General features: G+C 45.2%; 1 protein-coding gene across 1 annotated transcript; it reads left to right on the forward strand.

The window, feature by feature from the left end:
* Window positions 1–24,983, forward strand: mfge8b (milk fat globule EGF and factor V/VIII domain containing b). The gene is made up of 11 exons (XM_056417314.1): window positions 1–157; window positions 10,098–10,220; window positions 10,411–10,542; window positions 12,822–12,854; window positions 17,995–18,108; window positions 18,739–18,920; window positions 19,402–19,557; window positions 20,450–20,594; window positions 21,368–21,552; window positions 21,629–21,784; window positions 22,552–24,983. Exons 1-11 carry the CDS (start codon window positions 88–90, stop codon window positions 22,693–22,695), a joined length of 1,440 nt encoding a protein of 479 aa, XP_056273289.1. The 5' UTR covers window positions 1–87; the 3' UTR covers window positions 22,696–24,983.
* Window positions 24,984–27,300: the final 2,317 nt, after the last annotated feature.

Raw genomic sequence — 27,300 nt, forward strand, 5'->3', positions numbered from 1 at the left:
CCACAGAGCCGAGAAAGTCCGCGCGCGCGCTGCCGTCCTCCGTTAACGAGCCAACTGAACGAACAGCAACTGACACTAACGGCCGCCATGAAGGAGCAGACGCGTCTTGTTCTTTGCCTTCAACTTTTCACAGCCTGCCTGGTGTTTGGGGTGAACGGTAAGTTATAACTCAAAGTTGTTGGCTAAACTCTTTTGTTTTTGTTTACAGTTCAAACCGCCGCCGTTAACAGTCCGTTGCGGTTAAAGAAGGGGGCGGGGCGTTTAATTTGAGTTGTCTCGTTAGGTTGTAGTTGCTCTTTTTCCTTTAAAAAAACACTCAGTGAGAACAAAAGTCGTGTTTGCGTGTGTGTTTATTTGCGCGTGTGTTTGTTTGCGCATTTGCGTGTGTGTGTGTGCGCGCGCGCGCATTTGGGGGGCGGGGGGGGGGGGTGGCGCGTGTACAGGTTCAAGCGATCTTCAATTTGAGTGGACACGGGACGTGTGGGAATGTGAGAGATGACTCATTGTTTGGCTCTGAAACCTCAAATTAGACGGTTGAAGGTCAGGAGATAATTCATAATATTAAAAATATAGGTTTTGTGAAGTTGGGTCAGACCATCTTGTTATGTCTGGACATATGGTGACATGAATACCACCTTCAGGGCATGTTGTTGTTGTTGTTGTGCGACCCACATGGGCTATTATATACCGTGGTAGCCTGGTGGCAGTGGGCTTTGTGGTCATGGCCATGCATCACACACATTTAGGGCAACGTACAAAGGGTCAACACAGCATGGTGTGTCCCCCCCCCCCCCTCCTGGCCTCCATGTCTGCTCACCATGGTTAAGGCATCACATGCCACACAAGTGCTTTTCATGATGATGATGATGTACTTTCCAAATGTAAAAGTACTCCTCCTGTTCCATTTTGTGCTTTTTTGTTGTTGTTGCACATGGACAAAGACCAGCTGTGTGAAAGGCAGTCTGTGTACTTCTTACCTACTTTGAGTTGGGAAGAGAGTCAACAATCAACATTTAGTGCCGTGTGGTTTAGTGCTTGCAACCTTAGGTCAGGAATCTTTTCACTCAAGAAGATGTGTTGGTAAATGTGCAAGAAATTGTATTCAATAGTTGAATGAAGCACACGGTTGACCTTTTTTATTATATGAGCTCTAGCCATTATTATTGTGAAACCCTCTGTACATATTTCATATTTACATTTGTATTCTTACATTTTGGATCCTGATCGGCACCGAGGAGTGGTGACTAGACTTCCTGGAGTCCACAAAGAAAACACATTTAAAAGCTCAAAGAATCAATATAGCAAATGCAAACTATACAGTTGCAAATGCATATCGCATTTCATCGTAGTGCGCACATGTTTTCCAATGCGTCTGTCGATGCCCGACAGACTGCAGGTCATGTGACCTCATGAGGGGGTCTTAACCTGGAACCACACATATTTATTTTACAGATGAACAATACGCTGTTCTACTTAACTTTGATATGGACTGTATTTACATTCCTTTCCCTGTAAAATACCTTTTTTTTGTGTATGCGTGTGAGACATTAATGTTTATAATCCACATTTTAGTTTGAATCGAAAGCGAAACCGCAGACGGGCCCGAGCACACGCACCCCAACGCGTTTGTTTTCCCGGAGACTCTGGGACGGTCGTGAAGAAAAGGTGCGGTCGGACCTCTCGAGCGCTGAGTCACTTCTTCTGGAGGCAGTCGTGGAAGTGCCGGTGATGGCGGTGAACTTCCACCCACAAGACCTTTCCACACTGTCAGGGAGGTGGGCGGGAGGGGGGCGGGACTTATAAGAGCTGAGGGAAGGTGTGAGTATATTTTGTATGCAGGCTGGTTTTTTAATTGGAACTAGAATGGGCACTTGGTAGAGCACACACCTTCGTATATCACAAGATTGGGCATTGAATTATGAACGTTTTGGCATTAGTTGCATGCCAATTGGATAGAAATTGATGGTAAAAATAAGATTTTGACCTTTTCATGACCTTGACCTTTGACCCGATCGATCCCAAAATCTAATCAAATGGTCCCCGGATAATAACCAATCATCCCACCAAATTTCATGCGATTCGGTTAAATACTTTTTGACTTATGCGAATAACACGCATACAAATAAATACACGGCGATCAAAACATAACCTTCTGCATTTTCAATGCGACGGTAATTAGTGCACATTTACTGGTGGTTGTAAGATAAGTACAGTTGGAGAAATTCTACTTTCTGTGAATTCGAGGTGACATTTTGACGCTGAATATTAGCGCAAAATAATCTGTTATTGGGGGAAACTTTAAAAGAAAGAAAGCATACGTCTGTCAGACATCAACAACCACGCCGAGGCGTGGATTAGTCGATTCATCAGTTGATGGTAAATGAATCGACCCATTCTGATCATCTTATTGTTTTGGGCTTTTCTCAAGCAAAACAAAAAGCCTCGTCCATCTCAAGTTCCTAAATGTGAGGATTTGATGTTCTTTGTCATGTATGACAATACATTTAACATCGTTTTGGACGACTGGTTACAGTTACATTGGGTTCTGGAAAATGTATGATGTGAATATTTAACATGACATCATTCCCCCCCCCCCCCCCCCCATTTGAATTTTGAATGGCTTCCTTAATGTTTCACTGCCATATGGAGTGTCTTGTAATTTGGGCCACTTTTTTTAGCGTCTGTCGTCGTCCCACTTTCCAATCTGGCACGTTGAATATTTTACACTCCTTCATGTGCGTTTGAATATTGAGCCCAGGCCCAAAAATCGCCATTTATTTATTTGTATGTGTGTTACTCGCATAACTCAAAAAGTATTAAACCGAATCGCATGGAATTTGGTGGGATGATTGGTTATTATCCGGGGACCATTTTATTAGATTCTGGGATCGATCGGGTCAAAGTCATGAAAAGCTCAACATCTTCTTTTTACCATAGCGCGGTCAATTTATATCCAATTGCCATGCAACTAATGCCAACATGTTCATCATTCAATGCCCAATCTTGTGATATGCGACGGTGTGCGCTCTACCGAGTGCCCGTTCTAGTTGTACATGTTACGCAAGTGCCGCTTTACTCGGTTCAGCCGGTTGTTGTCGTACTACTCCAGCCTCTATTTCGGTTTCAGCACCAGCGGCTCGTTGTTGGGTCGCTGCGTGACGTGACGGGTGTATTTTTAGCGGCTGCCCGCTTGTTTTTCAAGCGGCAGATGTCTTTGTTGCTCTGGATTAACCGTTGCAGATTACAGAAAGATCACCTGCAGCTGGACTGGTGCTGATCTCTATATTGTTCTGGGGCTGGTTGCCCCGGCCTTGCACCTGCTTCCTGTTCCACACGTCCGGGTTCCCCCCCTCGACGTCTGTAGCGCTCTTTTAGTGGAACGTATTCGAATAAATGAGCCCTCTACAGGGCTTGAGCCTTCGTATTATGTTCCAGCACATCCATAACAGTTTAAAAAAAGACTGTGTGTGTGTGTTTCCATTTTTATTTCCGGAACACAGAGTTCCCACACTTGTCTGCCAGCATGTGTGTGTGTGTGTGTGTGGCAGAGTGTTTACTGTTTTCAGGACGCATGAGATATGAACTCTGACGTAACATAATGGTCATTCACACATGTTTGTGTTCATATGCCCTATTGGTTTGGAGCTGAAACATTTTTATCAGCCGCCTTTAAAAATGTGTATATTTTATTTTGAAAATACTGCTTCCACGTCATCTTTGATAACACCACTCTATCCGCACTGTAGAGTCGTTATGCCATTTGTTGCACTCACGTTAATATGCACCGAATATTTGCGCTAGTTTAGCAACCCCACAAAAAATATATTTATATCTCCGCATTATTTATAACCTGTATATCCTGTATTTATTATGATACTTTCTGTTGCACTTCTGGTTGGATGACGAACTGCATTTCGTTGCTCTGTACATGTGTAATGACAATAAAGTTGAATCTAACCTCATCTAAAAATAACTCGAGAGTAATTAAGATGAAAGGTTTCTGTCCGTCATTGTGTGTCTGTATGTGTGTGTGTGTGTGTGTGTGTGTGTTGGCCTAAATTGGCTAATGGTGAACTTTGGCAGTGAACCCCACAACTTTTTATTTTTTAAACCGCAGCCCCAAGAAGGGATTAGTCTCCTCAAGCTGATTAAAGGCTCGTCTGCTCTCTCGTGTCGAGGCAATTTCTGCTCGAACTGATATTTAATGTCCCAAACCAAAGAGTACCCTCCCCCCCCTCCCCTCCCTCCCCCTTGTCCTGAAATGTCTCCGTCCTCATCCATCACCTGGCCCTGAAATGTCTTCCCTCGACGATCCTGAGGTATTTTACCTCTGCTGCAGCCGTGTTAAAAAGAGGGTCTGTTCACCTGGGCCTCTAGAGCACAGGTGTCAAACACGAGGCCCGCGGGCCAAATCCGGCCCGCCGCATCATTGTATGTGGCCCCTGACTGCTTGAAAGACGTGTGATCCCCTTTTCTTAAAGACATTCAAGAAAGATTTCCCATGCTTTTGTTTTGACTGTTTCAAATTAAATGGATTTATGTTGTAATATTAGAGACGTTTTCTAAGATACAATATTTCTACACTGAAAGAAACAATAACCAAATGCAAAGAGTTATTTAACAATATGTTCGAGGAGTTTATAAAGTGTTTCCGGCCCTTTAAGAGGGCGGCCATGATGCTGATGTGGCCCACGGTGAAAATGAGTTTGACGCCCCTGCTCTAGAGGGTCAGAGGTCAAGTGTGTCTGTTTCCTCGCGACGCTCTCATTAGCCGCCGATTAGCTTCTTCTTCTGTGAGACTCACACAATGGGTTGCGCCACCGCTCATTTATCAGGGTTCGTACGGTCACGGAAAACCTGGAAAAGTCAAGGAATTTTAAAATGGTCATTTCCAGGCCTGGAAAAGTCATGGAAAAAAACTCCATTCATAAAAGTTTTGGAAAAATCCTGGAAATTAGTTATAATCACGTGCTCATTTACGCCGAGTTTGAAAAAATATATTTTCAGTCTCGCATTGTTTTTTGGCGGGTCTCATTGCAGACTGATTAATAACGTGATCGTTTCATTTCTTTGCCCGGTATTTGAATCTCGTTCTCTGGCCGAAGCCTCGTGGGAAAGTCACAGACCGCGACTCATACGGAGAGAGAAGCACAATGACAATGCCCGTTTGGAAACGGCTCGTCCTGCCAAATGTAACTCCACATACTTTATATAATCTGTCACCGTGGTGAGGACCAAGTGGGGCGCCATGTTGTGGGTGCTTTTAGAGGAGCTGTAATTTGGACAAATGAGTGAAATGTTTTTTACCTTCGCATTGAAAATGTGGAAGGTTATGTTTTGATCGCCGTGTATTTATTTATTTATTTGTATGCGTGTTATTCGCATAACTCAAAAAGTATTAAACCGAATCGCATGAAATTTGGTGGGATGATTGGTTATTATCCGGGGACCATTTGATTAGATTTTGGGATCGATCGGGTCAAAGGTCAAGCTCAAGGTCATGAAAAGGTCAAAATCTCATTTTTACCATAGCGCGGTCAATTTTCATCCAATTGGCATGCAACTAATGCCAACATTTTCATAATGCAATGCCCAATCTTGTGATATGAGAAGGTATGCGCTCTACCGAGTGCCCGTTCTAGTTTTTTACTGCGTTGGTATTGTATGCGTTGGCGTCTTTATGACGCTTTCATCAGTAGTTGGACCACATTTTTATATTCATGTTGCACAATAAACACAACTGGTGTATTGTTTTTGGATTTCAGCCTCTACGTACGGGTCCACTCCCTTATTCATAAAAATATCCAGACGTAACACGCTGAGGCTTGTTTCTGTTCTCGTAAGAAGGAGACTCTCCTTCGTCTGTCCAGAGTTTCCTTGTTTTAATATCGCCAGCTGCTTCAAGGGGGTTGCTCCCTTCTCCAGTTTTATGTAACCATGCAGATTTGTCAAGGTTATAAGATGGACCTCCTTGTGAGATTTGAAAGAAAAAGAAAAAAAAAGCTCTGTCCACAGTTTTTTATGGGGACAATGTCTTGTGTGGAAAGCGGTTCCAATAAAAACTGAGTTACTGCGATTTTGGACTTGTGGTTGAATTTTGAAACAAAATTCCCCTGCTCTGTGTGTGTGTGTGTGTGTGTATATATATACACATGCATACAATGCAGAGCAGGGGATTTTCCCCCCCGTATTATATCAAAATAAATCAGAAAATTAATATAAAATAAAGAAGAAAATAAAATTATATATATATTTTTGTTTTTTTCTTTTCTTTATTTTATATTAATTTTCTGATTTCTTTGATTTTAATGTAGGATATGAATTTAAAAGCATTTTTTGCTTCTACCTATACCTTTTCAGTCTTTCTCTTTTGTATATTATATAGAATAATATTGTGTTGTATTTGATTTGATCGATTGAATAAAAAAAAATAGACATACACATTGTGGTGGAGGCTGAAATGCCAAAGAGGAACATCTCAAAATTTGTGCAAGGAATCACGAGAGGTTAATGAGGAAGTGTGTTTTTTAAACTGTTTGTGTCATTTTGAATAATTCAAAACCTATTTTACTGGAGTGATTTCTCTATAAACTAAACCGAAACTACAGCCTCTGAGTTCTTTCTGTGATATAATTGCGAGCTTATCCCAAACTAAACTCGTTACAGCCGTTCCTGAAGACGGCGTGCCGGGACACGTCTCTGGTTTCCTCTCAGACGGCGGTTGACTTTACGGTTGACGCACCGACGCACATCTTCTTTCAATCGGTTGACACTTTTTTAAAGTATATTTTAGTTTTCAGTAAAACAGGTTGAAATCTCATTTGCATTTTAAACATACGATGAATACGGAAAAGACACAAACGGCCCTTTTCACATTTCATGTCATTTTATGGACGTGTGTTTTTTTTTTTTTTTTTGCAGACTGGGTGATTTCAGAGTCGACCCGTGCGGCGTGACCGCCGTCTCTATGCCAACCGGCGTGACTAATAAGTCGCTCCATTTAATTTCCTCCATAAACCTTTTATGGCTGAATTACCCTTCAGACCAGAGGGAGCTAAATGAAGTCAGACTGATCCACTAAAATATATTCTTGTACGGTCATATTCAACATTGTTATTTGTCAGTGCGAGGGAGGGAGGGAGGGTGGGAGGGAGGCTGGCTGCGTTTCACCACCCAAAAGATAAACAGGCCACAACTTTTTGGATAAGGATGCGTTGGCGGTGCCGGCCGAGCTCGTCGCCTTGGAGTCCCACGAGGTTTGAAGTCCTTGAAGCTGGATAACGCTCGACGTGCATGGGAAGCACATAAATGACCACACAGGATGCATCTCTTTAAATGTTTCCTTCTCTCTGTAAACATGATGCAGATCTGCCCGATGCAGGGTGCGTACGGTCATGGAAAACCTGGAAAATGGTCATTTCCAGGCCTGGAAAAGTCATGGAAAAAACTTAAATCATAAAAGTTTTGGAAAAGTCCTGGAAATGTTGTTATGTGCTCATTCACGCCGAGTTTGGAATAATTAATTGTTTTTTAACCCTCCTGTTACCTTTAGGGTCAATTTGACCCCATTTAATGTCGGTGTTCTTTGGGGTCAATTTGACCCCAGGCTGTTTTTCACTGTGTCAAACATATAAGAAATATCAACTTTTTTATATATTTAAAGGGCTATTTAGGTAGTCAACAAACAAACATAAAGTACCTCACACTTAAACTTGGGAAACAATATTAATTCTAATAATTTTCTGGAGGTTTTAATTGCTGGGGTCAAATTGACCCCGAGGGTAAAATATGTTAGTAAATATAAAGGTAACAGGAGGGTTAAAGAAAGACGCTCAAAATATAAGCCGGCAATACGCAACATTTTCTAAAATTTTCATGTTTATACTGAGATTTCAATTTGGTCATGGAAATTTGGTTTAAAGTCCTGGAAATCCACTGGTCAACATGTGTAGAACCCCGCCCATGTCTCTGAATGAGGAAACACCCAGAGCGTACAGAGTTCTACAAACGACCGTATGTTCACGTCATTTAATTTGTTCAATTGAGACCTGCTCGTTGGTGTTTTCATGGCGCTTCACCGTCTTTTTGCGAGTGTTTTTGAGGAAACGGGAAAAGAGCGTGTAGTTGAGGAAGACGGAGAGGACGCGGCGCCGCACAGGAAGTCTCTCCAGAATGCCATTTTCAGCAGCGGCCCTGTGGCCTCTGTGAATTATACCCTCGGAGACTCTAGATGCCACTTTTCTTTCCTGGAGAAGTCTAAAATGTTCACCTACTCCCACGTTTCCACTTAGTTTGAGGTACCCCACTGAAACACACACACACGCACACCAGGCTCTTTTTTTAGCCTCACGGTGACTCTGGTACTCGGGGTCCAAACCTCACTTTCCTTAACAATTATCCAAATGACAAGTGTGTTCACTTTGACGAGCCTTCCCCGACTTCACGGGTGTTAAATTTTTCCTATATAAAGGCGGCTAATTATGCGCTTCCTTTAAAAAAAAATTCCAAGCGTCGAAACGGGGTATAATTGAACCTTTTTTAAAAATTAGATTCTTCAAAATACCATGTGCTTTAAATATATTGAGTAAAACGGGGCACTCGGTGGATAAGCGGGTCGACGAGCCGTCCAACGACGGGTTAAAGTCAGAGCTCAAACTCTCGTGGATCTACTTGGATGTGAACGATGTTTTTATGCAATGACCGGTTAATTTGTCACGATGCAGATGCTAAAATGTTATTTTATCAAGAACTGAACGAAGCCACGTCGCGTTTCCTTGTTTTCCAAATGTGTCCGTTAATTCTTGTTTAAAGCAACGTTGTCGTAGTTTCTTGTTGGAAAAGTTCTAGTGTGGAGTCATTAGTCAGGTCATTTCATTCATACGAGTGATGTCTCCAAGTTGCTCCTCAGGGGCCTCTCTGATTCAGGGTGGAAGGAGGAGACGGGGAAGGTCCGACCCAGTTCCTTATCTCCCCCAGAAACAGACCTCTTTGTGGGGGCTCCTTCCTGGTGTCCTTCAGCGAGGCCGTCGGCCCTTGCATATAATTTACGGTCCTTGTTGTCAGAAGATAACTCTTCAACCGGAAGGAAGGACCGAGAGCTTCTAAAGTAAACGTCCGGCTGAAAACCGTTATTTCTCCAACGTACGGGCAGAAATCTCCTTTTTGGAATAAAACCATCAGCCTTTTAATCGTGCCTCAATTGGTCTTCGATTCCTTTGTTTTCTTGGTTCCTCTCCGCCCACTGCGAGCCGACACGATTTCCCTCGCGCCCAGAGAGAGCTGCCAGCTTCAGTGGAGTGGAACGTTTCAACAATGGGGGGGAAACATGACGTCTCAGAACATGTTTGACTCTTCCTATTGGAAAGCTAAACCGCTGTATGTGTGATTCTATTAATATAAGCAGGGTTCGTACGGTCATGGAAAACCTGGAAAAGTCATGGAATTATAAAATGGTCATTTCCAGGCCTGGAAAAGTCATGGAAAAAATTTAAATCGTAAAAGTTTTTGGAAAAGTCATGGAAATGTGTTATCACATGTTCATGGAGGAAGACACTCAAAATCTAAGCCGGCGTACGCTCTCATACTATCGGCGTAATTATTGTTTTTTTCTCGTTGCAAGTGGACGCACCTTAACTGGAAAGTTCGCTGGTCATAGCAACAGCAGCTCAGGAAGCGGTCGGGATAATGCAATTTGTTTCATTTAGGGTGTATTGTATGCTTTGTAATTCTCATTGTTTGATTACTACATTTTCACACCCTAGTTCAGTTTGGTGATGGAAATTTGGTTTAAAGTCCTGGAAATCCATTGGTAGACATGTGTAAGAACCCTGTATAAGGAGATGGTACCTAAACAGTGTCTAAATACGGGGCTTGGTTTACTTTATTTACGATCGTTACTCTGCTAACAAACATCTTATCGGTCGTGACAAACACCCGACATCTGTCTTGATTGCACGAGGGACAACATTTTAAAAAAAACGTGTTGGCACGCAATAAAAATAATGTTCACGTTTGTTCTGTGAAATGAAAATAAGCATCGTTTCCACCACATCTATGTCGTCATATTTTTTACTTGACTAAATCCCCTCTCGCTCCAGGCGACTTCTGCGAGGTGAACGTGTGCGTCAACGGAGGCACCTGTGTGACCCGGGCGGGCGCCCCCATCCTGTGCATCTGCCCCGACGGCTTCTCCGGGGACACCTGCAACGAGACGGAGACCGGTAAGCCCCTCCTCGGAAGGCGGAAATGAGTTTTCACGCGCGAGTGTTTGTTCGGATGCCGCTTCTCGGTTGAAACCAGCGATCCGACCGAAAAGACGGATCGAGTTTTCTAAAACATGTACTCGAATCCACTTTTTTTTAAAAAAATCCTTCACCCTGGATCCAACGCCTCTCCTGTGTCGTCCCACAGGGCCGTGCCAGCCCAACCCGTGCCAGAGCGACGGCGTCTGCGAGGCGATGGGCGGCTCCCGCCGGGGCGACGTCTTCGGCGAGTACGTCTGCAAGTGCCAGCCGGGCTTCGACGGAGTCCACTGCCAGGAGGGTGAGTGTTGCATCAAGCAGGGTTCGTACGGTCATGGAAAACCTGGAAAAGTCATGGAATTTTAAAATGGTCATTTCCAGGCCTGGAAAAGTCCTGGAAAAAACGTAAATCATAAAAGTTTTGGAAAAGTCATGGAAATGTGTTATAATCACATGTTCATTCATGCGGAGTTTAAAATAATTAATATGTTTTTTTCAAGAAAGACGCTCAAAATATAAGCCGGCGTACGCTCTCAATACGCAACATGTTCTAAATTGTTCATGTTTTACCGAGATTTCAGTTTGGTCATGGACATTTGGTTTAAAGTCATGGAAAAGTCATGGAAATCCATCGGTCAAAATGAGTAAGAACCCTGATCAATAAGCATTCCTGAGGAGTCGGAGCACCGTGGGCCTCGTCCTGAGATCAGTTCCTCCTCGTCGCCTCTGGATACGCTCGTCATCGTGGAAATTTGCCGGATGAAACGGTTTCATCTCGGTCGGCCAGGTTTCCAGATTTTCTCGAGCGAGAAGACTGAATATGAAAGAGGACGAACCTCAGAAGTAGGGTTGGGTAAACCGGTGCCAATATGGCAATATTAACTCGGATTAGTACCGTGACGTTGATTGCAAGTCTTGCATTATTTATTTTTTGTCACTTACATTTTTTTATTTGTTTAGTGATATAAACATAAAACAAGTACAAAAAAGTCAGACATAAACATATATGTACACCCATATACATACACCTACATCCATATACACACACACATACACACATACATACACTACCGTTCAAAAGTTTGGGATCACTTAGAAATTACTTTATTTTTCAAGGAAAAGCACTTTTTTTCAATAAAGATAACATTAAATTAATCAGAAATACACTCTCTACATTGTTAATGTGGTAAATGACTATTCTAGGTGGAAACGTCTGGTTTCTAATGAAATATCTCCAGAGGTGTATAGAGGCCCATTTCCATCAACTATCACTCCAGTGTTCTGATGGTACATTGTGTTTGCTAATCACCTTAGAAGACTAATGTCTGATTAGAAAACCTGTGCAATTATGTTAGCACAGCTGAAAACAGTTATGCTGGTGATATAAGCTATACAACTGGCCTTCCTTTGAGCTTGAAGTTTGTAGAACAAAATTAATACTTCAAATATTAATCATTATTTCTAACCTTGTCAATGTCTTGACTATATTTTATATTCATTTGATAAATAAAAGTGTGATTTTTCATGGAAGACACGAAATTGTCTGGGTGATCCAAAAAATTTTGAACGGTAGTGTATACACACGCATACATACACACACACCCTCCCCCCCCCTCCAAAAAATATATAAATAAATAAAAAACAACAAAAAGTCAATAACATATCTTGCATTAATGTGCCATTCTTACCATGTTTAAGATAGCTCGTAGCTTGTAGCTCGCGACAGTCTAAAGACAACTTTTTTTGTCAGTGAACGACTTTTACAGGGAATTTGGCCGAAGAGGTTTTAAATGTCGTCATTGTCAATCGTCTTTTGGGGTTCTTTTCTTTTTTTGTATCGGTACCGTTTAGGCACCGGTATCGTTTTAAAAGTACCGTTTTTAACATTACATTCCATTTTATGTCATTTAGCAGACGCTTTTATCCAAAGCGACTTACAATAAGTGCATCAACCTAGAGTACAAACTAAGAACAACAAGAATACAGAAAGTAACATTTCCTCAACATAGTCGAACCACTAAAGCACCATAATAAGAGCTATTTAAATGCCACTGAAGTGCTAATCTGTGTTTTAATCCAGATATAGTCGGAAAAGTAGCACCGGTATCGGAAACAAAACCCACCGATACCCATTCCTACTCGTAAGGTAAAAATGTGCCGATCAGCGGTCGTATCTTTTATCAACAAAACATGTTTTCATGTTGCATTTAAAGTGTGTTTTAAAAAACCCAATCGATCACAATCGGTCGTCTCAGGAGAACTCCAGTTAATTCTCACTCCACCACATTAAAAAGCCTCTTTTTACGGACCGTGGAAGCCGATGCGATGAATCTGCTCGGTCTCATCCGACACATCGACACGCAGACGGCCGTTGTCGGAGAGAGCGGCCGTCCTCCTGATGACCGGGCCGGTTCACTCCAGGTCAGCCAGAGGGAGCGAGCAGCACGTGCTCCCGCCGGTGCTGCTCGCTCCACACGGACACAGATGGCTGCTGTCTGCGTGAGGCGGCAGGAAGGAGACGCTTGGCGGTGTATTCCCACTCGTCTGATCCCGTTTATGCCTCTGTTCTTGACCCTACAGGTGTCGATCGGGCAGATTTCAGTTCGAGAACAGGTAACGGAGGAAATGAGATTGTGTTTTTCTTCTTCTTCATCCAGGTGCTCTGTTTTTCGTCGCTGCATGCGGAGACACACACTCCCACACACACTCCTACACACACACACACGTACACTCGCACAGAGAAACTGCTGAGGTCAACACTCTCTCTCCTTGTTTACGAGTCAAGGCCAGCAGTGAGGTCATGTCGGGTTTTAGATACACTGTCTTTTGTTTTTTTGATCAGTTCACCCACCCAGACATGAAGATGTCCTTCCACCCGAAACTATTCCATCTTTCAACTCCCTCCTCGGTGACTCGATGTCTTCTGAGCCCGTGAAGTTGTTTCCAAGTTGCCGTCTATTTGAATCCAGCTCGTGTTTACGCTCCAAACAGTCAAATCTGTTTGTGTGTCTTTTTTCTTTCTTTCTTCTCTTCCACCCACGACGACCACAAATCACCAGCCGGAATAAGAGCCCTCTCCAGAGGAGGCGTTTACACTAATTAGACGCCTCAAGGATAATGATGAGAATAATTTATTAGACTGTGATGTTATGAGACCCCCCCTCCCCCCCCTTCCCCCCCTCTCCATTCACAGCTATGACTGTGTTGTGACACTTTAAGTGCTCTCTAATTTGTGTGTGTGTGTGGGCGAGGAATGAGGCTCGTGGCTGCCAGCGTCTCTGGTTTGTGTGAAACGGGTAGACGGCGAGCTGTAGAGGAGCAGCCAGCGTGGTGACGCCGGGGAGGCGGAGTGTTGCGAAACATTCAAACCGGCGTCCTCTCGCCCGCGGCCTGCGTGGAAACGCACATCCAGGCGGACGTATCCACTGCAGGAGTTCAGGAATGGAGGGGTTGACCAACTGGAGCCCGACGGCAAAGAATATGATGTTCTCACACAAACCACTGCACCTAGGACGTAGAGGCACAAAGGTGAAGATGGACTGGAGACGATGGTCTGTTTTGGGAAAGAAGGCAACAACAAAGACTAAATTACTTTTCTAATAATACGTATTTCTTTGCTGAATAGATTTGTCCTTTAAAGGACTAAAAGCCCTCTGAGAAACAGATCAAGGGATCAAGAAGAAGGAAAAAGGGAGAAAAAAAATCTCTACTGGAAAAAAAGATTATTCATGTATGCGCTGCTCAACCCACGCGAACAACCGCACGTGGCGCCTGAGCTCATATATAGACTGTTTCTCACACACACACACACACACACACACGGTTCATCCCTCAGCCAACAGAAAGTGGCGGTCCGCGCCGAGCGCTCGCAACGTCAGCGCCGCTCCTGTTGCCGGGCGGAAAAGTGAGCGGTGGAGGCGGACCGGGGGAATTAAAGGCTGCCCTCCTGAATGTCACACTCGCTACTCGGGTCTGACGGCAGCACTTTGTGACTGGCCTGTCAAATTGGCCTAAAAGCCTTTTATGGGTTGAGGAATAGGAGTGTGTGTAGGAGTGTGTGTAGGAGTGTGTGTGTGTCTATAGGGGCTCAAGAGTGAAAGAGTGAGAGCGATGTCAATTGCTGTAAGCTTGACTTTGGGGCCAAAGCAGATGGATAGAGACCGTGTGTGAACAACTCGCTCACAGATAATCGATACAGATAATCGGTGAAAGCTGGAAGGATATGTGTTTATGGAAACAGTAAATTATTCAAGTTGTTCTAACTTAGAGATACTCTTCCTGTAAAAAGTATCGTATCAATAGTAAACTCATTGATCCAGACTCGCTGTATAGATAATTAAGGTTAAAACAGGCTTGCTGAGCATCTTCTTCAGCTCCTGGTTTTCACTCATAAAGTTCTGCATGTTCATCTGTGTCTCTCTTTGCTCGAGATCCCTCAGAAAGTAAAACGACCTCATTTGTGTAAATATGTAACCGTGAAGTGACGTTTAACTCGACGTTCAGCTGGGGGAAGTCCCACATTTACATCTTCCAAGAATCCACATTTTAATTTTTTCTTCATTTTAACCACAAGGACACAGTCCTGACTTTTATTTCTCCAAAAGAATATTCAAAGAGAGAAATAGGTCATATTTACACTCTATACACGTGTACTTACTGTAGCGTCTTACAATAATTACACATGGACAGTTACACTGTCGGGGCATAGTCGGGGGGTTGGTGTTTTTTTCTCGCCTTCTTCCCTCATGTTGTTGTAAATCATCTACCCTTCTTGCAATTTCGATGCTTTTGTACCTGTACTCTGGCAAACGACAAATAAATTCAATCAATCAATCAATCAATCAATCAATCAAGTTGCAGAAATGCACCAGTGCCCAGGGCGTGATGTCACCGTGCTGTGAGCTCCTCACGAGCGGCTTTAAGCGACACGCTCTGTAAATGTACTTTATGACATCGTAAGTTTCACCACTGAGCTCCGCCTCCCTCCAGCAGAGCCGATCCAAAGCTGCTGCTGCCGCTCTTTGGTGTAAATTACATGTCTGGAAAACCTTTTTAGGTCTTTTTACTGTTATTATGATGTAATAATGGCGTTGTGGTTTCATCTGGTGGCCATAATGGCTTTAAAACTACCCCCGCGATGCTTTAGCAAGATGACATTTGTTCTCATTACTTTCGCATTGAAGATGCGTCAGGTTATGTTTTGATCGCCGTGTATTTGTATGCGTGTTACTCGCATAACTCAAAAAGTATTAAACCGAATCGCATGACATTTGGTGGGATGATTGGTTATTATCCGGGGACCATTTGATTATATTTTGGGATCGATCGGGTCAAAGGTCAAGGTCATGAAAAGGTCAACATCTTCTTTTTACCATAGCGCGGTCAATTTGTATCCAATTGGCGTGCAACTAATGCCAAAATGTTCATAATTCAATGCCCAATCTTGTGATATGCGAAGGTATGCGCTCTACCGAGTGCCCGTTCTAGTTTCACATGCAAGGAATTTGTCACGGCGGGTGGCGCGTACAAACTTTCTGGCTCTCTTCGGGGTCCTTGACGCGAACGAGTCCCGAAGGGACGGCGGGTAGCAGTGCTGATCGCCTGAGACGTGCTTTCCCAGCCTCGCGCTTTGCTTCCTGTCAGACGGGAAGTCTGCGATCCACTTCGACGATGGCGTCGAAGGCAGATCTGAAGTCCACAAAGGGGATCCTGGGGAGCCCGGAGGCGGGAGGATGGCGCGAAGGGCCGTGTCGACGAACCGCAGGGGGTCCAGATGTGGGTCCAGGTGTGGGTCTTGAGGGTTTTGAGGCGGGACGAGGCGTTAAAGACTTCATGACCCCCAGAGGTCAGGGCGACCGGCCTGTCGTCGAGTCCTGCGATCCCAGGTTTTTTTTGGAGATGGGGATGATGATCGTGGCGGTGGAGGCCTTGACGGAGGCTGGAACGTGGCATGTCTCCAGGGAGGTGTTGAAGATGCTTCAGGGTGGAGGGGGAGACGGAGTCCGGGCCGGCCGCTCTGCAGGGGTCCTGTTTAAAAAAAAAAAAGCCTGTTGACACGTTTCTCTCCAGAATCGAGGGGGTGGAGGTGTTGGGATGGGTGGTACGGATGCATGAGCCCCCTGGGGGATGGATTCAGGACTCTCACCTCGTCTTTTAGTTCAAAGTAGGGCTGTCCACATGAGCATCTCATTCCACATATTTCTCGCCAAGTCCCATACATTCCCGTTAATTTCCGTGGAGAGTGTCCATCTTGAATGTTCCCGTACATTTCAACCATTCTCTGAAACTAGAGCATGTTTGACACCCCCGGTTGTCAGATAAATGGATTAGACTGGAGCGGACCAATCCTCTGACTGGAGAAGAACCAGCTGCCGCGTGACTGGAATGTCCTGTCAGCCTGTCATCAATTACTGATTTACGCCGGGGTGAAGAGGGGGGGGTGAAGGTCTTTGTTGCTATGCCACATTGTGAGGAGGACGTCACGTCAACATTTGATCCATTCAGCCTCTTAAAGGTGCAACACACGGCATTCAGAGCAACTGATGTCCATGTAAAGATGGCATGGAGCGGAGTGTGTCGGTTTGAGATGAGGTCGGACGTCACTCACAGGGGGAAATTCCTCGAAGTTGTCCGAGCGTTCCCTCACTGTGTTTACATCGTATAATATTTCATCATCTTTTCAACCGCAGTCTGATTTTAGTTAAACCTCTTTTCTTTTTTTAAAAATGTGTCAACAGAAGTTGCCTTTAACCCTTTGATCTCTACGGACTATCTGGTCACTGACCACCAGGTTTTAATCCCAAACTGACCGAACCCACTGCCTTTTTATTATGGTCGCTATGGTTTTATTTGACTCCCTGTTACTGTTGCTCAGTATCCTAATTTATAATACTTAAAATATATTTACTTTTCGTTTGGCTTTTTAAAAAAAAGTCAAAATACCCTGATATTATTCATACATCTGGAAACAGACTTTGTTTCATGAGTTGATCAAAGGTCCTTTTCTTTTCTTTTCCAGCTTGATGTTTATAATATTCCACGGCTGCCGCCGCTGCTATAGATAGTCTTCTTTGATGTGATCTTTGATATAAATGACTGTAATCCTCCTGTGACGGTGTGAAAATGAACGTTTGGACACGGAGCTATTTGTGGAGGGAGAGCGTGTGGGCAGGAAGATGCTGCCATGTGTGCGTTTTGTTGGATGGAAACGCAACATCGGTGTGTGTGTGTGTGTGTGTGCGCCTTTCCTTCCATAACGACAGGATTATAGCTTCCTAGTCTGGTATGAAACCTCGTTTTTTCGGCGTGCGGTCGTCTCTCCCAGCAGCTAACTGTGATGGAAGAGGTGGAAAGGAGTTGTGATTCGTTTCCCCTTCCTCTCTGACTTCCAGCTGGAGAGATAGTGTTGGCGAGGGCGAGGGCGCCCTCTAGAGGCAACACTGAGAGTTACAAGGAAATTAAACACGCACGACACTTCATGTTAATTAATAACGCCACATCCCGATCACATGACCTCCACACCTCCTTTTTCTCTACTACAGACTTCAACTAACCTCGGTGTGGAGCACCCCCCCCCCCCTCCGTCTCTTAAGCATGACATCATCACTCACACTTCTGACTAACTGTGATCTGCTTTCAGACCGGCTGTTGACAGTTGACCAGTAAGCTGCTTATGTTTAAAACTTCAGGAAGTGACAGTGTCTCTCTCTCTCTCTCTCTCTCTCTCCCCCCCCCCCTCTCCCCCTCTCCCTAGATGTGAACGAGTGCGCCGCCCAGCCGTGTGGGAACGGCGGCGCCTGCAGGGACCTGGAAGGAGACTTCAAATGCCAGTGCCCGTCCCCGTATGTGGGCAAACGTTGCCAACTGCGTGAGTGTGTCCATCACGCGACCAATTCACCCGCCTCCCCCCGTCGCCCTCCATCGGCTTTCTTCTTCAAAATAAAGCTCAAGTATTCCAGCTCGCCGCGTCCATCTGTGATGCGGCGCTCTCTCGCAAGTGTTATAGAAACGCGTCGCGGCCGAGCGCGAAAGCCGAAGCACGCGAGCCGAAGTGCGTGTTGGACTTTGAGTGTGTGTCCGTAGATCCGTCCTCCTCAATGAGCCCTCATTGTTCTCCTCCATGTTGACTGCATCGTGGATGTGAGACCAGGCGAGTTTAAAAAGCGATGGATAGACATTTATTTAAAGAAGAACACGACCGACTAAAAGAAATGCGCTGTAGTGTCAAGGGAGCGACCTCCTGTCTTCAGGTGTTGCCTTATTTTTTATCGTGGCCTCCAGGCTCAGGTGTGGCTCATCAGCCTGAAAGACAAAACGCAGAGCAAACAGGACCCAGACCCCTAGTGGAAAGAAGGGGTCACTACAAGCGGAGTGTAAAACATGTTTTTAATCAGTTTTTTTTAACGGTTGCTGTATGCAAAATTATCAATAATGCCACAGGGGGAGATCTTGCTCTGATACCCCCCCCCCCCCCCTCTCTCCTTCTTTTCCTCCCCAGGCTGCATCTCTCTGCTCGGCATGGAGGGAGGGGGCGTCGCCGAGTCCCAGATCTCGGCCTCCTCGGTGCGGTACACCATGCTGGGCCTGCAGCGCTGGGGCCCCGAGCTCGCCCGGCTGCACATCTCGGGCCTGGTGAACGCCTGGAGCGCCGCCGCGCACGACAAGAACCCGTGGATTCAGGTGAGGCGTCCGCGAGAGGAGCGTCCTGGTGGAGCGGCGGACGTGTGGACAGACGTGGAACTACGGATGCTAGATCTAGGCACATGTTTATACATATGAGAGGGAGAGAGCTACCAGGTTATAGATAATCTGGACTCCTTTTTGTTATGTAAAGAAAATGTTCTAGATTTATTGATTCCTGCCTTTTCTCTCTTTCTTTACTCTTTCTCTCTTTTGTTATGTTCTTTTTCTCTTTGTTTTCTTTCTTTCTTTGTTGCTCTTACTTTCTTTCTCTCTTACTCTTTCTTTTTCTCACTTTGTTCTCTTTCTTTGTCTCGCTTTTTCTTTCTTTCTCTCTTTTACTCTTTTGTTCTTTCTTTCTTTTTGTCTTCCTTTCTCTTATTTTTCTATTTATTTCTCTTTTTTTCTTTTTCTTTTTTCTTTCTTTTTTTCTCTTATTTTTCTATTTCTTTCTCTCTCTCTCTTTCTCTCTTGCTCACAGATCAAAATGCAGAGGGTGATGCGCTTCACCGGCATCGTGACGCAGGGCGCCAGTCGTATGGGATCGTCTGAGTTCATCAAGGTCTTCAAAGTGGCCTCCAGCCTGGACGGCAGGACGTTCACCGTCTATCGGACCGCCGGCCAGAGGACGGACAATGTGAGGAGACGCGTCAACAACAACAAAACACTGTCCATCGGACGGCTGTTCACACCCGTTTGTTTTTATTTCGGCTCATCCTCATGACCAGGGGTCCCCAAACTTTTTCCTGTGAGGGCCACACAACTCTTCCCTTCTCTGATGGGGGCCGGGGTCAGTTTGTAACAGAAAAAGTGTGACGATCGCAGGGGTGCCTAAATGTAAACAGTCGTTGTTTTCCAGAAAGTCACACATAACCAAAAATTAATAACCCTTTCCGGGATCTTCACAGAAAAAGAATTCAGGAAATTTGACTAGTCTAGGATTTGCGTGGCCAGACTGAAAATAAAATCATAATTCGTCTCTAGTATTGTTCAGGGGGCCGGGCCGAATGCGGGCCTTAGTTTGGGGACCACTGCTCATGACCCATAACTCAGAATATGTGTAATATTAAAATGATCCACTAGAGGGAGCCGTGATGAACACAAACACTTTAAAGTGCACACAACACATTTTACTCAAACGTCAGACACTTTTTCATGTAAATGTTTTCTATTCATAAGTTGCATTCACACTGAGTAATAAAATCAAATAATTAATATGCTTTTAAAAGAATGACGCTCAAAATATAAGCCGCCATACACACTTTAACGCACCTTCACTGAAAAGACATAAATGTTTATTCTTTTAATCAAACTATTGTCTCATTCATTTGTGTCATTTAAGGTTATTTACTGTATGCTTTAGAATCCTTATTGTTAGTTTAAATAAGACATTTTCTCACTTCATGTACACACCAGGATTTCATGGACGTTTGGTTTAAAGTCCTGGACACCCATTGGTCAGCACGTGTGCGAACCCTGTAACGACCCACTTGACCACGTGTTCTAACTCCTCCTCCTTTTCTTTGAAGGTGTTTGTCGGTAACCTTGACAACGACAGCACCAAGACCAACCTGTTCGACCCGCCGATCATCGCCCGGTACATCCGCATCATCCCCGTGGTGTGCCGCAAGGCCTGCACCATGCGCATGGAGCTGGTGGGCTGTGAGCTCAACGGTACACACACACACACACACACACACACACACACACACACACACACACACACACACACACACACACACACACGCTTTTGATTGAGAAAATATTGCTCTTGCCTTCGTCTCTTCTATTCCCTGACGAATGACTTTCAGCCCTACGCCCAGCGATTGATCACACACTCCAGTGATTGCACCACTTGGCGATTATTGAAAAACAAAAGCGCATCTATTGAAACCACATGGCGCTCATTCCCCTCGTGATGCGCCGCGCTCACGTTTCAGAGTTGGAACGCGTTGGTCTTCATCTTTTGTTTGTTTTTTGGCGCTGCGACAAAGTTCTGCTCCTCTTCCTCTTCGTGTAAACCAGTGTTCCTCTTCGCACCGGCTCAATATTTATCTTATTCTTGTGGATGCTCGTCTCATTTTTCAGATGAATGTCTGTTTTGCACACGGTTCTAAAACTGCTCTATTTGAGGCTGGTACTGTTTTTTTGTGTGTGTTTTTTCCCAGTCTTTTAAATGCAGAATAATGCATCAATTCAAATTACTCATAACAGTTGGTGGAAGACTGTTTGTTCCCTTTAAGGTTATATGGGGGTCAAACTGTGAAACTCTATTTTAATTCGAGTGAATCAACTAGAGTGTCAAATAATTGAATGAATTTGTCCTCTGCCTCTCTGGTTGTGTGCCGCTTCCTCTCCGCCACACTTTCTCTCTCTTTTTTTCTCTTCTCTTCTGTCTCTTCCTCCGTCTCTCGGCCTGGCCTGACCCCGGCGCCGTGTTCCTCCAGGTTGTTCCGAGCCGTTGGGCATGAAGTCCCGGCTGGTGTCCGACCGCCAGATCACGTCCTCCAGCACCTTCCGCACCTGGGGCATCGAGGCCTTCACCTGGCAGCCCCGCTACGCCCGGCTGGACAAGCAGGGCAAGACCAACGCCTGGACCGCCGCCGCCAACGACCAGGCGCAGTGGCTGCAGGTGGGAGGGGGCAGGACGTTGTTGTTGTTGTTGTTGTTGTTGTGTCTGTAACGCCAGGTGGTTTCTGTGTCCTCAGGTGGACCTGGGCTCTCCCAAGAAGATCACCGGGGTCATCACACAGGGGGCCAAAGACTTTGGCTCCGTCCAGTTCGTCACCGCCTTCAAAGTGTCTCACAGCGACGACGGCCACACCTGGACCGTCGTGCAGGACCCGACCACCGGGTCGGACCAGGTGAGTCCAGCCGGGGCCAGAACCCGGCTCACGAATGTCGAAGGTAACAACAACAAAAAACGAAGCAAACTTCAAAAAGAGATAAAGGGCTCCTCATAAACCCGTTGGCTCAAGAAAACACATTATATAAAACAAACGTGCTTCATTAAAATAATAGTTTTGGGTTAACAATAATATTAGTTTTATGTCTCCACACCTGGACGACGAGCTTTTGATTAGTTTTCTGTTTGCATTTATTTCTACGTCCAGAAAATGTTTTAACCTGCCAAATGAGGTCGTTAACTGAAGAACGTGGAACATCGACAGATTCCTCTGACGCCACGGAGCAAACATTTATAATCCGAGTTCACGTTCAGGCCACCACTATGTCATTGTGTTTTCATATTGAGATGCTCGTTGTTGCTCTCTCTTATTGTCAGTCATCGGACGACCAGAGGAAATGAATCCTTAAACTATATACCGCTTATTGTCAAACATATTTGTCTGTTTAGCTGGGATGGCAGTACATTTGAAGCCCCCCCCCCCCCCTCGTAGGTAGTTAAGCTCGGTCAATAAGCCGAAAAGCCTGACTTAAAGTGATCCGGCTGACTCGGTTAGCCAGGTACGAGGAACGGGGCCCAGGTGTGCTTTTAATCTAGAAAGAAAAAAATAACGAAACACAATATGTAAACAAAATCATAAAAGTAAACAAGCTGTCCAAAAATGGCGTGAAGCCAACGATTCGACCGGCGAGGCTCTGACCGTCGCCGTCGTTGCTCTCCCTGCAGATCTTCCCGGGCAACGTCGACAACAACGTCCACAAGCAGAACCTCTTGGAGCCGCCGTTCTACAGCCGCTACGTCCGCATCCTGCCGTGGGAGTGGCACGAGCGCATCACGCTGCGGATGGAGCTGCTGGGCTGTGACGAGTAGCGCCGCCCTGGCCCCTCCCCCTCCCCCCACCCACCCCACCCCTTCCCTCCTCCTGAGCCACACCTGCACTGCCTTGCTCTCTGCCCTAGGGGGCAGCAAACACCAGAGTAGCACCCCCCCCTCCCTCCTCCCTCCCCCTGCTGGTTGGAGATGTTGCCCTTAACCACTGTTTCCAGGCCCCTGGTTGAGTTCAGCTCGTCGTCGGTTCCCCGTATTGATCGCTCTTCTTTCACCAAATCTGCGATCAATTTTTAAAAAACGACAGTTTATCTTCTTCCTCACTGAGCTGCGGTCAGATTTACACCGACCGGCTGAATGAAAGGCGGCGACTCCCTCATCCCCGGGTCTGAGGGGCTGCTGCTGTATCGGTAGCTGCTGCCTAGACTCTGATCCTGGATCAGTTCCACCTTGACCCTCCAGGACCCTCGTCTGGTGATGTACATAAACTCCGCTTGTCGGCTTTCTCACGTCCTAAAACCCTCGAGACGCGCAGAATATTTATAAAAGATGTTCTGATGATTCTTTGAAGCTTTCCGTCGATTCTTCTTCGTCACCAAAAAGTTAATCTGCACATGAAACATCATTTAAATATTGGCAAGTCGCCTTTTTAACATCTGGTAAACAAAGACGACACGCTCGTTGCTCTTCAGTTGGAGAAACTAGCAACCGATGCCAAATAGTTTACAATCTATTTGCCATATTTCTGTTTAAAAACAAACGAGACGAGACTCAAAATGTCTTTCAGTTTTCCTGATGTTTCTCCACAGTGAAACCCTGAGTTCAGGTTTCCCGCGGTTCGTCAGTTTGAACCGTTTTAGAGGTTCAACGAGCGACATGTCAACAAAGTATTCACTAAACCAAGATCACACTGTTTACACTGTTTACATTCCTGTTCAAAGCATCAACACACACACATGTACGATTCATGTGGGTTCATGAAGAAAAGAATACAGTTGACAGTGAACCGACCACACACACACACACACACACACACACACACGGGACAAGAGCATATTCTCGTGCACCAGATCTCGAGTTGACGTGGCACGTCAAAGCCCCCCCCCCCCCCCCGTCAGTGCAGCAGATGTCGGTCCTGAAGGAGGCGGCGACGCCCTCGTCTTCGCCTTCGTCGTCGGACGGGACGTCGACAAAGAGTTTGAGATGGTTGTCGAGTGAAGGAGACGAGCCGCCCGCTCCCTTCTGACCGAGGTTCACGCCGCCGCCGCTCTGGAACCGTGCAAAAACAATATTAATACAAGTGTTAAAATATCATTGAACAGGCTGTTGTTGTTGTTGTTGTTGACGCGTGTGATGAACCTCTTCAGATCTGGAAGCATCCCTGTATAAATCCATTTCTTCGCCGTTGAATCCAGGATCTTGCGTCTGAACTTCCTGTCCGTCGCTCGTCGCCGTCGGCGTTCAGACTTCACGACGTCGTCTCCGCTCTGCCCCTAGTGGCCGGTGCGCGCGACTGGAACGTTCCGTACGCGCGGCTGTGCTTCATGTCACTTTGTTTTGTTGTCACACTTTTGATGTTTTGTGTTTTGAAATATCTAAATAAATAAACGGTGTTGTCGAAGAACAAATATATTCATTATTACACGTGGAAGCAAAAGACTAAAAAACCAACGCACACGAGTTCAGAGTGTTGGTGGAGCCGAGCGGGGGGGAATCCCTTTCCGTTGACGCGTGTCTGCTGCTCTGAGATCAGCGTCGTGGATGTTCTCCGCGTGGCGTTCAGGGTCCAGCACTAAGCCCCCGGATGAAGGCTGAGGCCGCGCTGATAAGACCGGCGGAGGGGAGCTGGTTCTATACGGTTCCACTGGACATGTGACACGCCCCCCCCCCCCGCGTCACAGTAATCTCAAAACCTTTTCCACCCCATGACTTATGAATTATGGGCTTGTGCAATAATAAGAGTTTTGATCGCAATGAATATTAATATCAAGATCCTTTTTAATATAAATGCATGAGGGGGGATGTTGGCGTCGAACACTGTGTGTGTGTTGTTGTTGTTGTTGCAGCATGCGTCACACGGCTTCATTTCTTTTGTTTCACAGTATTCTAGATATCTTTTTGTTTCTCCGCTCTTCAGGTTTTCTATGATTTGGATCATAATAAATGTTTTTATGGTTTCCTGCTTTACTGCCTGTTGACCTCGAAGATGTTTGACTGGATTTAAAGCTTTTTATTTTTATTTCTAGTGTTGTGTTTTTAAGAAGATTCCTTTTTTATATGTTTGACCTTTTGTATCTTTAAAATTAATAATAAATAAAGACTTAAAACCACCCACAATGTCTCTAATGGACTCTTCATCACTTTTCTGTATGCAGTGGGTACGGGAAGTATTCAGACCGATTTAAAATCGTCACTCTATGTTTCATTGAACGGTCTGAAGACTTCGGACCGCTTGATATTTCAGTTTTTCTTTTTTAATAAATGTGCAACAATTTCTACATGTCTGTTTTTTTCTGTCTGTATGGGGTGCTGCGGGAACATTAATGAGAAATAAAATGAACTTTTTTTATTTTATCAAATGTCTGCAATGAAACTGACGCATAAAGGGCTCTGAATACTCTCCGTACCTGCTGCGTCGCCGGGTAGAATATTTAAATGATATTCGATCCTCCTGAATTAATTTGAGCCGTTTTCCATTTTAAAAGGTGGAAAAGATCAAAAGACCAAAAAGCACCGAGGGTCGTTTCATCCGTTTAGCATTTAAACCCCCCTGGGGGGGGGGGGCTAATCTCTCTTCTATACCACGATACCATCTTCCAACGGTACCTTCAGGGCCTCGTCCTCTTCCTCATTACGACCCGTGAAGGTCACACACACCCCGACGCGGGGGTGGGGGGGGGGGGCTCCTCCTTCGGGGGATTGAACCGCCGCGACCCCGTGAAGGTCAATCGATGGCATCCGTGTTTGAGGAGAAGGCCGACGCACCGCCAGATTACCGGTAAACACCGGCTAATGATGCCGTGAGACACGTGGTGATGTCATCGACCGCCGGCCCGTCGGGATGCTTGTATAATACGGGAATATTTAAAACATATTTAGTTATAATAATCATTTTTTTCAAGAATTCTTGAGCAAAATATTAACCAAAAATAAGTAAACAAGGACCATCTTACTCTTCATTTGAAGATGTCACACTTAACATTTAAATGGAAATTATTGAATTGACACTAAGAATATTTTTCTTTGTCGTCAAAAAAGAAGGTTTTATGGAGGGATTTAACCAGCTTTTTATCCTTAAATATGTATTTTTTAAAATTAATTTTGCTTTTATCCATTTTTTTCTATTGTAATTTTAATTATTTTAATTATATAGCTTCCAGGATGTTTTATTCATGTGATGTAAAGTGTCTTTGACAACTAAAAAAACCAATATATACATTTAATGCATTATTATTATTAATACTTTATACTACATCCGATTTAAAATCAATCTGTTCGTGTCACATGACTTAAACTACAAGATATGTCAAATAAAGAGAATTATATCTTAAGAATCATGCTCTCAATACACTGATTACACTTCTTATAGAGCTTCTTTGTTACCCCTCAAGTAGCCCGTTACACGAGAATTAATAAACACAACTGACTAATGCTTTCAATGTATTGCATAATATCACACAAGTTTTTGAGGAATCCCCCCCCCCCCTTCCCCTGGCTTCCTGTATGCCATCTCCCCGATGGAGGCAGGAAACCGGGTTTTAGAAACAGGAAAGATCCGCTCCTGGAAAACAACCGTTTTTATTTTAGACCCGTGTATGTTGAACGTCTGGAGGGACGCCGTCCCGTCAGAGGGGAAGTCCTCTGTTATTTCTGCCCGAATAAATGCTCCCATGCTGATGTTGCCGGGCGATGGTGATGAATGGCCCCCGTCGTAACCGCCCCCCCCCCCCATGTTTGGGCCCTTTGTGTACGTCCAGGTTTGAAATGACAGAGCTCGCTTGTTATTACGGCTCATTTTCATCCTCCATCTTTTAATCCAGCTGGAAAGTGTCTCCCCCCCGAGCCCCAAAGGGCCCTCACGCTGCTCTTCTTTCAGTTTTTTTGTCTTGAAAGCCTTCGTCTCTAATCATATTCAGTCACACACACACACACACACACACACACTCTCTATGACTAACCCTGCGCTAATGACAGCGTGACACACCGGCACGATCACCTGCTCGACTCTTCAGCACGCAAACATAAACACGCACACACACACACACACACACACACAGAGAGAGTCAGTCATCTCTTGGTCTTTCATGTGGTCTCTCCGGGCTCCTGCCCCCCCCCCCTTCCCCCCTCTCGTCCTCGCAGAAATTACACCCCTCTCCGACGCCTCGGTGGAGGAGCTGCTGGTATTTGGGGCCCGGGGGCCTAAACCCTTTCATCTTGGGGCTTTGGGGCCGAGCACCGGTCTGCTGTCTTCAAACGCACTGGAGATAATGGCTCGGTGACACACTACCTTGGGGGGGTAAGCGAGGTTTTTTTTTAGGAGCTGTTGATGACTCCTAAACTCTTGTGATGTTTCTTTTTATTTGGGCACAAAGCGACTGAAATCCACATCTCGAGAGCCGTAAACAAACCCGGGGGCCCCTCTCCCGC

The sequence above is a fragment of the Pseudoliparis swirei genome, chromosome 6 (assembly GCF_029220125.1).
Source record: "Pseudoliparis swirei isolate HS2019 ecotype Mariana Trench chromosome 6, NWPU_hadal_v1, whole genome shotgun sequence".
Taxonomy (NCBI): domain Eukaryota; kingdom Metazoa; phylum Chordata; class Actinopteri; order Perciformes; family Liparidae; genus Pseudoliparis; species Pseudoliparis swirei.

Excerpts from the sequence above, each read along its gene's own strand:
- mfge8b (XM_056417314.1), top strand. The coding sequence starts at position 88 with ATGAAGGAGCAGACGCGTCTTGTTCTTTGCCTTCAACTTTTCACAGCC. Across the intron at positions 158-10,097 it reads CCTGGTGTTTGGGGTGAACG|GCGACTTCTGCGAGGTGAAC; the intron begins GTAAGTTATAAC and ends CTCTCGCTCCAG. Across the intron at positions 21,785-22,551 it reads CGACCACCGGGTCGGACCAG|ATCTTCCCGGGCAACGTCGA; the intron begins GTGAGTCCAGCC and ends CTCTCCCTGCAG.